Here is a 13671-nt window from a genome sequence, read left to right on the forward strand (position 1 = left end):
AGAAGCAGCTAACTGCTATGCAAATGAAATGGTAAATTTTTTTTGATCCATATGTATGGACTGGGACATGTTCTGCTACAATGCAAAGCACACTTTATCAGGAATGCTCCCTGCATAATATTCCCATACATCAAAATTTCAAAGCGCATTATACACACAATGTATTTTGAGCACTTGATAAATTTTGCCCTATGTAGCTGTTACTACCTTCAAGTAAGTTGCAGGTAACAAATTGCTTTAATCAAATCTAATTTCTGAAAATACCAGTGGGAACCACAAAACATAAAAGCAAATATCACAAAAACATGATAAATAACAGAGAATATGGTAGTTTGTTATAATCAACCTGGCAGCAAATTGCAAAATTAAAATTATCTGGCCCTTGATAACTAACCACATATATATGATCTTTGAAGTAATGATCAGGCTCTTGCATTTTATAAGAATTGTTCAAAGGCATACAATAACAGAATGAAAAATATTTACCATAAAGTAGTTCATTGCATGCAAACGCTTTGAAGAAATACTTTAAACTGGACTTTAACAGCAACTATTAAGTTGGCTTGTGTGCTCAGAATATATTAGACAATTATAACCTTGTACATGTGTCTAAAATGTTTAGCAAACATTTGTTTAATATCTTCATAAAAATGGCTAGTGACTGACAGACTTCGGGTCAAATTCATAAACAGCAGGTTATGATACACAAAATCTTATATTTCACCTACCGATAACATTTGCTTTGCACTTGCATTGACCTGAATTTTGGTGACAGGTAATATCTCCATTCACTGTCCCAGAGGTATTACAGTTACAAGGACTGCAGCCATCAGGGTCTGAGAAGCGCAGATTATAGAATCCATCCTGGCACTGATTACACTGTCTGCCAGACACGCGTCTCTTGCATTTACACTGGCCTCCAATCTAAAGAGATTAAAAATATGCTGGGATGAGTGGAAGCAGATGATGGCTACAATGATTTGTTTTGCTATATTTCTAACAAAAATGTCAGCCAGAAAGGAGAATAGAGAGAAAGTGAAATGAACAATAGGAAGAGAAAGACCAATGAGAGAGGAGAAAAACCATGCATGAAAAAGGAAAGGTATTTCAACACATGGAAATAGAAACAAGAAAATGGTCAACTATGAAACTGAACACATAAATAAGGAAGATATATACTCAAGAATAGTAAACCTAAATAATGAATGAAATATAAGGACGACTTTTAACTAATATTTCATTTATGTGACTATAAGAAATTGGTCTGTAATTTTTTATCCTTTTTCTTCATTTAATTAAAGCTTCATTTCACTATCGATTTACTATTGGAGCAGATAGACTGAAACAATAATATTCCCTATAGTCTGAAAATATTTTGTAAGTCTTTGATGCTGTTAGTACAATACTTTGTTAAAGCAGTATAAAGAAAGCAACAATTTACAAACTCAGTAGAGTAAATCTTGACTTTTTGCGATAGTGTAAAATGGGTGATACCAGATCAGCAGCTCGATTTACATCTCTCTTGATTTTTATTTCTATTGAAGCCAATGAAAATAAAAATCAAGAGAGATGTCGAATGTCAAAAGTTTATTTTTGATATTGTATCATAACTTGACGCAGTGAACAGATTAAATTCTGTACACACAATATAATATACCAATTTTAAAAAAATGTAACTCCTGCCATGTTGAGCAGAGCAACAAATAATATAAGATACCAGTACCTCCTCATGTTTCTTAAAGTCATCTGCTAAGCAGGCTAAGTTCTACTAAACAATGTTAACGCCATGCTTGTGCTCTTCATTGACAATAAGATCTTGGTTGCATTTCCTGGCACTGGTTTTATCACCTTGTTATGGCACGTAGGAAGTCTGTGAACTCAGTCAATGATATCCTTTAATGACGTTAAAATCCAAATTGTTAGAGTGGTTTTCTCCTTCCATTAATCTGCAAGTTTCAGCAATGTTTTTATAGGTTGGATTTGTAAGTTGTACAAAATTCCATGCTCTTGCAAGAAGAATACTAATGTCAACAGGCGGACTGAACCTATGAATTAGGAACTTCTTTTTTTAAATTCATGGTGTAAGTTTATCTGGATCACATCTGTTACTGAATGAAGATATTTCCTTACAGTGTCAGAAATTGTAATGGTGTGAGGTGATGCATTTGGGCAGAAGGGATAGGGAGAGGCAAGAGACTTAATGGCACAATTCTAAAGAGTGTGCAGGAACAGAAGGACCTGGGTGCACATGTACATCGATCTTTGAAGGTGGCACGACACATTAAGAGAGTGGTTAGCAAAGCAAATGGGATTTTGGGCTTCATAAACTGAGGCATTGAGTACAAAAGCAGGGGAGTCATGCTGAACCTTTATAAAGCTTTGGTTAAGCCACAACTAGAGTATTATGTCCAGTTCTGGTCACCACACTTTAGGAAGGATGTGAGGCTCCTTCACAGCGTGCAGAAGAGGTTTATCAGAATGGTTCCAGGATTGAGGGATTTTAGTTACAGGGTTAGGTTGGAATACCTTGGAGCAAAGGAGATTGAGGGAAGATTTGATATAAATGTACAAGATTATGACAGGTTTGGATAAAGTAAACAAGGAAAAACTGTTCCCATTAGCACATAGCACAAAGACGAGTTGGCAGAGATTTAAGGTTTTGGGCAAGAGATGCAGGAGGAATGTGAGGAAGAACCTTTATAGAAGCGAGTGGTAGTGACATGGAACTTGCTGTCCATGAAGTTCCAAGAAGCAGAAACAATCAATGATTTCAAAAGGTAATTGGATGGGCAGTTGAAAGAAATAAGCCTGCAGGACTTCGGGGATTGGCAGGGGAATAGAACTGACTGGATTGCTCTGTGGAGAACAGGCAAGGACTCGATAGTCCAAAGAGCCTCCTTCTATGACATAGGTGACTTCATGGGCGGAATTTTCCATGCCCGCTGGTGTTGGGCGTGCTCGAGGCCGTGAACAGACAATATGGTGAGAAGGCCAGGAAGCGGTTTCATGACGTCTTGAAACCAGCTTGCGATCATCCACTCAGCCCATCGAATGGCGGGCTTCGTTTCCCGCAATCGGACATTGGGAATATCATTGTAATACATCTATATATCATTTATATATATTTATATACATCACCCCCACCCCCCGCCCGCTGGATCGTCCACCCACTCAATCACACTGACATGTTTCACAACAGCATATATAAGGCGTGCACTTGGCGGGCTGCACTTTGAGGGGAACTTAAGAGGTGAGTGCACAGTAACGTTACGCAGCGCTCACCCGGGTCGCCTCTTGGACTTTAAGGATGAGGTGCATTGGGGGGATGGGGCAAGGGCTGCCCTGCAGTTGAGGGGACTTGGGGGTGGGGCCAAAGGCTGCCTGAGATTGAGGCAACTTGTGGGGGGGGAGCGCAAGGGCTGCCCTGCAGTTGAAGGTACTGCACAAGCACGTGTGGGGCGGGGGGAGGGAAGCGGCCACGCATTAGGGAAACCTTGTATTAAGTGACCATTCCTCTGCAGCTGAGACAGTTCAGACACAGCCAGATTGACATGTGTGGAGTCGGGCTTCTAGCTAATCTGTCCACTCAATCAATGCAGAGGCATGAAAGTGCCACCAAGTGCTTACCCCTCGGGCACAGACTGCAAACTAATGAGCGTTTTAGTCAACTGCAGAACAGTTGGACAACTGCGCAGGTTAAAGTTGGCCATGGAGCAGTCACTGCTGGAGGTGCTCACAGCCCCTTGCAATGTCATCACCCTGGTTTGGACCAGTCTCCCCCATGGTTCAAGTTAAGAGTGCAGCCTTGCAGTGCAGGTTAGGAGAATGCCTGCACCTGAGCTGAGAGCACAGCATGCGGTCCAATCAGCAAAGCTGCCGTCGATCAATCAAGTGCAGTGGGACGGAGATGGGTGGGATTTCGGGCAGCCATGCCGTGCACTAAGCTCTGGCCATCCAAGTGGTGGCCAGCACTCTCCAGAATGTGTTAAGGGGCCTTCAGAGTTAACCAAGAGAGGTTCTTTGTACACCCATGCTAACCCATGCGTCTCTCTCTTTCATCCTGCAGGAGGAATACATCAGCAGCATGGAGCCTGGTAAACTAGCTGTATGCCTCGTGGCGTACAGACAGCGAAGACGACAGAGAAGAGAGTGGCAGAGGCTGGCTGTGCAGGGGGAGGAGCAGCACCTTCTGGAAGAAGGAGCGCCTGGGGCTCCCGCACACGCGGCTGAAGAGCCACAGCTATCTGTCGCAGGCCGGTGCCTAGCGACACCCTATGTCAATTGATGCCGCCTTTCATTCCTGCAGATGACCAAGAACCAGTGTCGGCAAAGACTACACGTGTCTGAGGAACTGTTCGGTCACATCTGCCAGCTACTGCAGGATTTGGGGATATGCCAGTGGCTGTGAAAGTGACAGCGACACTCAATTTTTACACTAGTGGCTCCACAGGTGACCTCTGTGGGATATCGCAAGCCTCCACCCATAAATGCCACCATCGCGAGGGCACACAACTTTGTGCATTTCGCTTGGGACCAGGAGAGCGAGGGTGCAAGAGCGATTGATTTGTCCAGATCTCAGGTTTCCCACAGGCGCAGGGTACCATTGATTATACTCACGTGGCGCTCAGATCTCTGTTGCAACAAGTGGTCAACTATGTTAACCGCAAGGGCTTCCATTCGCTGAATGTGCAGCTGGTGTGCGACCACCACAAATGGATCCTGCAGATCTGCACATGGATTCCAGTGAGTATGCACAACTCCTACATTCTCAGTCAGCCACAGATCCCTGACATCTTCCAGGGTCCACAGAGGCTGCAGGTATGGCTTCTCAGGGACAAGGGCTACCCGCAGAGGACACAGCCAATGACACACGTGCGGCAGCCTCAGACTACAGAAGAGTGAAGATACAAGGTTCATGCTGCAACTTGCAACTAAGTGGTGCAAACCATCAGGATGCTGAAAATGAGGTTCTGGTGCCTGGACTGTTCTGGTGGAGCCCTGCAATACAGTCCGCAGAGGGTGTCATGCATCATTGTCATCTACTGCGCCCTTTACAGCCTGGTGCTGCAATGGGGAGAGTGCTGGCTGAGGAGGAGATGGAGGAGCTGGAGGTCTCCTCCAATGACGTCAATGGTGATGAGGGTAAGGGGGTCCTCTAAGGCGATGACAATGGCGATGAGGCCCTTGCAGTGGCCAGAGGCGGCAGGCACTGGGGAGGCCTCATAGTTACTAGATTTGTGGAGGATGATGACGAATTGCTGTGAGGAGACATCATAAATCCTCACATTGCATCTGTGAACATTTGACTCCAGTCTGGCATATGACAGCGCAGATACCCACCGTGATAATGCTCCTGTCATGGAGGCACAGTGGAGGCCCTAATAGTTGCTCAGTTGCAGGAGGATGATGACGACATGCAGTGAGGACACTCCATAGATCTTCACACAGCCTCTCAGAATGTCTGACTCCTGTCTGACTGAGGGCTGCTCACTTGCGCTCTGTGATTAGGGTCATATCATGGAGATGCAGCCATGAAACTTTAAAAGCACCTGATGCTTTGTCAACCTTCAGCACCTGGCCCCTTCAGGAGCACAGTGTCACTGGTCACAGATGCTGAAGAGATGGGGGCCAGGCCCACCTTAAAGGTGCTGAGATCACACAGAGAAAATGACAGAATTCAATGACTCCTTCCCACGACATCCTGGCAGCAATGACAAGCACCATCGAGGTGCAGGCATCACTAAAGTGTCCAGGAAGCATGAAGCTGGACCATCACTTTGGTCTGAAGGCTGCATAAAGTACAGGGAAAAGGCCCTACACTGAGACACCTGCCATTTATCTTGTGCAGAAAGGTTTCACATCTGAGTGACATGAACACTGCTTATCAGAACAAGGAGCCATAGGCAGGGAGACATTGTTAAGAGTTTATTTACAATAGTGAACATTATGTACAAGTGAGTAACACCGCTGCCCAGGCTGTGCAACTACATCTTCTCAACTTTCCTAACCCTGCTGATGCTCCTTGCACATCCACGGCAGAGGTAGTGACAGCCTGCTGACTGCTACGCCCTGTCCGAGATGACCTTGATGGGCATGCTCTGGAGAGGTGAGACCTGGAGGGCCCCAACCTGCTTACAGGGTCCTGCTGTGTGGCAGTGGCACCCTCCTCAGCCTGTGGAGCTGGAGCTGCTGGGGTCACAGGAAGAGAGGATTTAGATGGGCTGGACAGTGCTGGAGTCACCTGGGAGATGGCACTGGTGGTGTGTGCACCTGCTGATCCTCCTCCCTATGGGTGCCCAAGGGCCCCTGGCTGCCTCCTTGAGGAGAAGGAGAAGTTGGAGTGAGATTGAGCTGCCCTACACCCCTCTCGTGCACACACTGTTGGAGGCCAACTATGGCGTTAGCAATGGAATTCAGCCCACGCAGCAGTGCAGGAGCGATGTCTTGGACCAAGGACTCCATGGTGGCTGCCATCCTGCCAGTGTTGACCTTGGTGCATTGGCATGCTGGCGCTATCACCTCAGCCGGAAGGCAGACGGTCTTCTCCATCGTGCCTTGCAATCTGAGGAGTGCAGCAGACATCCCTTCCTGATTCTCCTGAGCTTACTTTTGCATCCCTAGGAACTAATCCATGACTGAGCCCAGAGACTCATCATCTGACTCGGACTCAGCAAATCTTAGGCCTCCAGCAGTCCTTGGAATGCCTGGGACCAGGGAAGTCCCTGCCACTGCCTGCTGTGGATCAGAAAGTGTAATGTTATCACCAGATTGTGATCCCGAGGCTACTCTAAAGCTAGGTCCCACTGAGGTGTGTGTCTCTGTGCTGGTGGAGGGTGTGGGTGAGTGCTGTGATGGGTCTTCAGTGAGGGTGCCTTCAGGTTCCTCTTCAGAGGTTTCTTTGGGGCTTGATTGGAGGCCTTGAAGCGTGGACTCTGTCAGCTGTTTGGCAGATGTGCGTGAGAAATCAAGGAGAGATAATTAGTGCATGGCAGTGGCCTGTGAAAAGGACATCTTACTCACAGCATGGTTGTCTGATGGATGTTGCACTGCTGGATCTTCACTTGGTAGAGCACCGCCAACCTCAACGTCAGCACAGGAATGGTCCACATCCTCGCCGGCCAGCTGGATGGCTCTGTTTTCAAAGTCCATGAGGGCCTTTATTTCAGGCATTCTTCCACCAGTCTGTGACCTCTCCCTCTTGTTGTGTGCCAGCTTGTCCTACATGAATAGAGATGGAGAGAGTGTAAGCAGAATGCCTGCCAGGCCAGGTGATAAGTATACCTGGCATGTGTGGGTGGTGAGTGGTCCCATGGACAGGATGAGGACAATTAAGATGTGTGTGAGAGAGTGAATGGTGATCCTTGAACTAGGAGTGAATGAGGTCCCTGTGGCTGTGTGATGGGTTTGAGAGTGTGTGAGTTGACAGTGATGAGAAGAATGACTTACCTTGGTGGAACAGAGAAGCTCATTCATCCTCTTTCTGCACTGGGTGGCTGTCCTCTTTCGCAGGGCAGTGGCGCTTACCACTGCTGCTAATGCCTCCCAAGCTAGATTGGTGATGCCGCTGCCCCTCCTGCGGCCAGAGCAGGGGGTAGAGGACATTACCGCGGGCCTCCACGGCATCCAAAAGGCCCTCAAGGGATGTCTCACTAAACTGGGGGTCTGCAGTCTTTTTTGCTTTTGGGGCCATCCTGTCTTTTATGCAGCAGTCCTGGGCTAGAAGCACAGAAGTGTGCACGTGGTTGCACTTTAAATATGGCACCCAGCGTGAAGAAGCAGCGAGGTGATGGCCTGCTTGCCATCAAAATGGCATATTTCCCGGGAATGCATAATTAATGCGGTGGGTTTGGGACGATACAACATGAGAAGCCGCCATTGTAGCCAGCGGGTAAAATGTAATTTTCCCTGCCTGCTACCACACTTAGTGCAAACCTGGGACAATTCCGCCCACAACTCTAAGAGGGTGATACCAAGGTAGTGTCCATCTGGAACAGATTTTAGACTTTAAAAAACTTTGGAATGATGGAAAACAGTAAAGATGGCCGCTGTAAAATTCTGTCACTGGGAAGAATCCATGATAGGCAATGCACCTTTTAAAGACAAGACAATAAGATGGTGGCCATAGTATATGCATGATCAAGGTACACGATAAAAGGTTACCGTTCAGAATGGGATTTGTGCAAAAACAAAGTAAAACTTCAATTTTAGTCATTTCATAACAATTTTAAATTGACACTGTCAATTGCTCATTTCATTTACATCCAAATCACATTTAATCCCTTAATTTAATCCCTGATTTCTGTTGTTAGCTGATCTCAGCCAGCCATGAAGCATTACAATTTATCTCAAGTCTCTGGGTTGTCAGGAGGATTCCCTCTCCTGATTCCAATGTAATGACTCTTGTTGGAAATGGACATGTGTAAACATCAAGAAAAAGCAAAATTGCCTTGTCAATGATGCCGCTTGCATTTGAATAGTTTTGCATCACTCTGTTAAGACTCATGCATAAATAATGAATACTTTGGTTAAGTGCTGAAGAATGACTGGCAGCTAGTAAATCAATGCTTTCGGGAGAAGAAGTAAGCAGAGAGAGAAAAAAGAAGAAATTTAGAAATTACTGTATCCTTACTTTTGCCTGCCATAATTGAGGCAACCTCCTGAGGAAACACATGGGCCTCAAGAATTCATGCAATTGGGATCCTACATCATTAAGATCCCAATTACATTTTAACCCAAACCTGAACAGGGAACTCAATGCAGCCTCCACAAAATGTGAAAGCAGGCCAGCAGCTGCAGAGAAGGATGAAGAAGTCCAAAAGGTAGGTCAGAAACTTTCTGGGTCACACAAGGAATGTCACAACTTCCCCTGCCCCATATTCTCCCTCCGTTCCTCTTCTCTCCCATGATACAAGCCTGAAGCCCCTCATTGCCATTTACCTGGAAGGTGATGGGCAGTGTTTGTTCAGCCAGTCTTTGCCACCAGCAGCCACTCTGCACCCTCTTCCTAATTCTTCTGGGTGGAAAGTGGACCAGCACCAGTCAAAACTGCCAGTAGCAGCTAGGAATTTACACACAGTTTTATATATGCTTCACAGTTACATGTGATTTATTATAATAATTGCTTTATAATTTCTGTGATTTATTATATACAAACACATGAAACATTTTCAGATTAATTAAGCTTTTGAACAATATGCTTATTGAAATTGTGATTTATTTTTGAGTTAGATGTTTCAATTTGGTTTGTTATCCTTTCCTTTTCTTAATTTTTGTGTTTTATGCCATGTCCACCCAATTCTTTGTACAGCTGCTTAGTTTCTGGCTTTACTCCAGTTTCTCTCTTTTTGACATCTTTGCACTTTCGCCTGTATAAAACATACATCTTAATACTCAAGGATGGTTCTTTTATTTTTTGAGTACAAGGGCCAGAACGCAAAATATCATGGCATGTGTGCAGTTTTGACGTCCTTACCTAAGAAAGGATATACTTGCCATAGAGGGAGTGCAGCAAAGATTCACCAGACTGATTCCTGGGAAGGCTGGATTGTTGTATGAGGAGAGATTGGGTCGATTAGGCCTGTATTCACTGGAGTTTAGAAGAATGAGAGGAAATCTCATTGAAATATTTAAAATTATGATAGGGATGGACAGACTGGATGTAGGAATGATATTTCCTCTGCTGGGGAGGTCTAGAACAGGGGGTCACAGTCTCAGGATACAAGGTAGATCATTTAGGACTGAGATGAGGAGGAACTTCTTCACTGAACGGGTAGTGAACCTATGGCTTTCTCTACCACAGAAGGCTGTGGAGGCCAAGTCACTGAATATATTTAAGAAGGAAATAGATAGAGTTCTGGACTCTAAAGGCATCAAGAGGTATGGAGAGAGCACAGGAGTATGGCGTTGAGATAGGGGATCAGCCATGATCGTATTGAATGGCGGAGCAGGCTTGAAGGGCCGAATGACCTACCCCTGCTCTAATTTTCTATGTTTCTATGCTGATGGTATACTAACCTTATTTGATTAAGCCCACCACCTCACATCACTGTATCTGTTAAACCATCAGATTACAAACTTAACTATTAGCACAGTGGACAACACAAGGAAGATGACAAACATAAGACTACAACAGTGGCCACACTTTAAAAGTACTTTATTGACTGTAAAACCCTTCGAGATGCCTGGTGGTTATAAAAAGTGCTATATACATGCAAGTCTTTCTTTTATTACTGGGGTTTGAAACAGCATTATGAATAGTAACAGGAAATGCGGGTATTCTTGCCTTGTAACTCTACCAAAGCCTAACAAAGGAAAGATGACACCGTTTTGCAGAAGATTTTTAGTTAAGGATTGACTAATTGGTTGTTATGTGAGTGGAGCTCAGTGTTACACTCTATTGTAATGGCACTATTCAAAAAAATAAAACCATGGAAGCTTTCACAATCTCCTGGTCAATTTTTATACCTCAATCAACAATACTCAAGCAGGTGATCTGGTCATTTGTCTCATTTCTATTTATGGAGCTTTACTGAGTACAAATTGACTGCCACATTTTCCTACATAACAAGGGGGATCAGAAAGGGGGTGGGGATGGAGAAGAGAGTTTGTGATCTGAAGTTGTTGAACTCAATGTTAAGTCCGGAAGGCTGTAAAGTGCCTAGTCGGAAGATGAGGTGCTGTTCCTCCAGTTTGCGTTGAGCTTCACTGGAACATTGCAGCAGGCCAAGGACGAACATGTGGGCATGAGAGCAGGGTGGTGTGTTGAAATGGCAAGCAACAGGGAGGTCTGGGTCATGCTTGCAGACAGACCGGAGGTGTTCCACAAAGCGGTCACCCAGTCTGCGTTTGGTCTCTCCAATGTAGAGGAGACCGCATTGGGAGCAGCGAATGCAGTAGACAACCCCCTTCTGATCCCCCTTTTTTCTAATAATTTATATATTTTTTAATGTATTTTTCTTTTCCCACCTATTTCTATTATTATTTTTAAATTTATTTCCATCCATTGTTTTATCTCCCCCTTTTAGCCTATTTCGCTCCCTTCCCCCTATCCCACCCCCACTAGGGCCATCTGTCACTTGCTCATCCTACTTTCTACCCTTATTGTCACCATTAGCACATCCTTTAGCTAATATCACCACCGTCAACACCCCTTTGTCCTTTTGTCTATGACATCTTTGGCAATCTTTTCTTTGCCTCCACCTATCACTGGCCCTCTATCCAGCTCCACCTGTCCCACCCCCCTCAAACAGCTTATATTTCACTTCATTTCTATTTTTCTTTAGTTCTGATGAAGAGTCATTATGGACTCGATACGTTAACTTTGTCTTCCTCTCCACAGATGCTGTCAGACCTGCTGAGTATTTCCATCTATTTTTGTTTTTGTTCCACTTCATTAATCATGCATTCCCAGGAAACACAATGGTGGGCGGGCTCTCATTCACCTGCCATGCCATCACCTCACCACTTAATCATGCCAGGTTCCACATTTAAAGTGCAGCCGCATGCATACCTCTCAGTGCTTCCAGCCCAGGACTGTTGCAAAGGGGACATGGCCTGAAAGGCAAGAAGACTGCAGCCCCCATTTTTATTCACACGTCTCTTGAGCACCTTTTGGGCACTGTGGAGGCCCGCCGCAATGTCCTCTATCCCCACTCTGGCCACAGGAGGTCCAACAACATTACCATTAGGCTTGGTAGGCGATGGCAGTGGTGATCAGTGCCAATGCTGCATAGAAGAGGTTGGACATCCAATGCAGAAGAGGATAAATGATCTCATTCGTGCACCCGGGGTAAGGTAACCATCTCATCACTCTAAACTCACACACTCAAGTCCATCACACATTCTCTGGCATTTCACTAACTGCCAGCTCAAAGGACATCACCACTCTCTCTCTCACACACATCCTCACATCTCCATCTGGCCTCATCCCCTCTGGAGACTGCCTCCTCAGCCCTCAGCATCTTTGAGGCTAGTTGCACAGATCAACTTGTGTCCCCACACACACCCTGGGATACCCCTCTTCTCCAGCACAACCCTCGCTTTACAGCCTCTTCCCTTGCCTGAGGCCACATCCCCCACTTCTTCAAGCAAGCCCTAGCCCTGCAGCCATTGAAAAGCCTCCCAAGCTTTATAGCTGGTCTGGTAGGTAGAGACCTGCCCATGAGATCCCCTAAAAGTAATGTGGTGCTGTCTGCGAAGCCTGGCACTGATGACTGTGAGTGCTGTCCGTAGCAAGATAGGCAAACAAACCTTGGAGTCCCGAGTGAAGTGCAGGTACACATCGCTTATGTACAGTGGTGAAACGTGTCGGCATGACTACTCGGATGATTCAGCGAGGGGTAATGATTCCACTGAGCTGGGCTTATAATGATACGCAGATGTATGACAATGAAGTTTCAGACGTCTGGAGGGAAACGCAGCCTGCCACTGACGGACAGAGCCGATGCTTGCAAACTGGTTTCACGACGTCGTGAAATTGATTTTTGGCTTTCTCGCTATATCGTCCACTCACACCGCCGAACACGCCTTACGCCTGGGCGGGGTGGGGTGGGGGGGCAAGGGCAGCCCTGTCTTTGAATATAGCATATAAGCATTCAGGGTGCGGGGTAGGGTGGGCAAGGGAAGTGGTCACGCATTAGGGAAACTTGTACAAAGTGACCATTCCTCTGCAACTGAGACAGTTCAAGCGCAGCCACATTGATACGATTGGGGTCAGTCTCCTCACTTATCTGCCGGCTCAAGCAACACAGAGACATCAAAGTGCCACCAAGCACTCCAGAGCTTCCCCTTATGCCCTCCCCCCCCCACCATGAGGTTACAGATGCCACCATTGCGAGGGCACATAAATTTGAGCATTTTTCCAGGGGCTAGAAGAGCCAGGATGCAAGAGCGGCTGATTTGCCCAGACCTCGGGTTTCCCACAGGTGTAGGGTGCAACTGACCTCACTCATGTGGCGCTCAGATTTTCATCGCAGCACACGGTGGAGTACATCAACCGCAAGGGGTTCCATTCGCTGAATGTGCAGCTGGTATGCGACCACCAGAAACGCATCCTGCAGGTGTGTGCATGGTTTCCAGCGGGTATGCACAATGCCTACATCCTCAGTCAGTCACTGCACAATGCACTGTATGCTGGACATATGTGCATGGGGTGTGCACTGGAGTCAGGGGTCATCAGTCATGGTGTCAGCAGATAGCCCTTGTCGCCACCATTTATTTTGTGTGGTGGCTCAAATGCAGCTGGCACAATGGACTGTTGTAGAATTAAGGCATCAAGACTGCTTCCAGGATACCAAACACTGAACTCCATGATTCTTTGCATATGGTCACACACCAGATGGGCACTGAGGGAGTGGAATCTCTTTAGGTTATGAAATATGGTAGAGTTGATTCAGGGTGCCAACAAAGTGATGTGGCACCTTGCACCATGGTGATACCTGCAATTCAGTAAAGCCAAGTGCTCGCTCCGCGTGCTTCTCTGACAAGAGGAAATGAAATGTAGTTAGCTGTCAAAGAACAGAGCATCAGGGACCTTCCTCAGGCAACAGTGAATGCCAAAATGCAGGTAAGATGTGGAAATGTTGGCGAATAGTGAATAGGTGTTGGGGTTACTGGTATCGCACTCATGTGACTTCTTCATGGACAACTCAGGCAGGAACAGGCTGTCCAGAT

At 46.1% G+C, this 13671-nt stretch overlaps 1 protein-coding gene across 1 annotated transcript in view; it reads right to left on the bottom strand.

Annotated features, from left to right (window-relative positions):
• Nucleotides 1-13671, bottom strand: part of ush2a (Usher syndrome 2A (autosomal recessive, mild)) — a 1183552-nt gene that overhangs the window by 972013 nt on the left and 197868 nt on the right. The window contains exon 12 of the mRNA XM_078556364.1: nt 729-924. Coding sequence (XP_078412490.1) covers nt 729-924 — 196 coding nt within the window. The remainder of the gene's footprint in view (nt 1-728; nt 925-13671) is intronic.

The sequence above is a fragment of the Cetorhinus maximus genome, chromosome 14 (assembly GCF_964194155.1).
Source record: "Cetorhinus maximus chromosome 14, sCetMax3.hap1.1, whole genome shotgun sequence".
Lineage (NCBI taxonomy): Eukaryota > Metazoa > Chordata > Chondrichthyes > Lamniformes > Cetorhinidae > Cetorhinus > Cetorhinus maximus.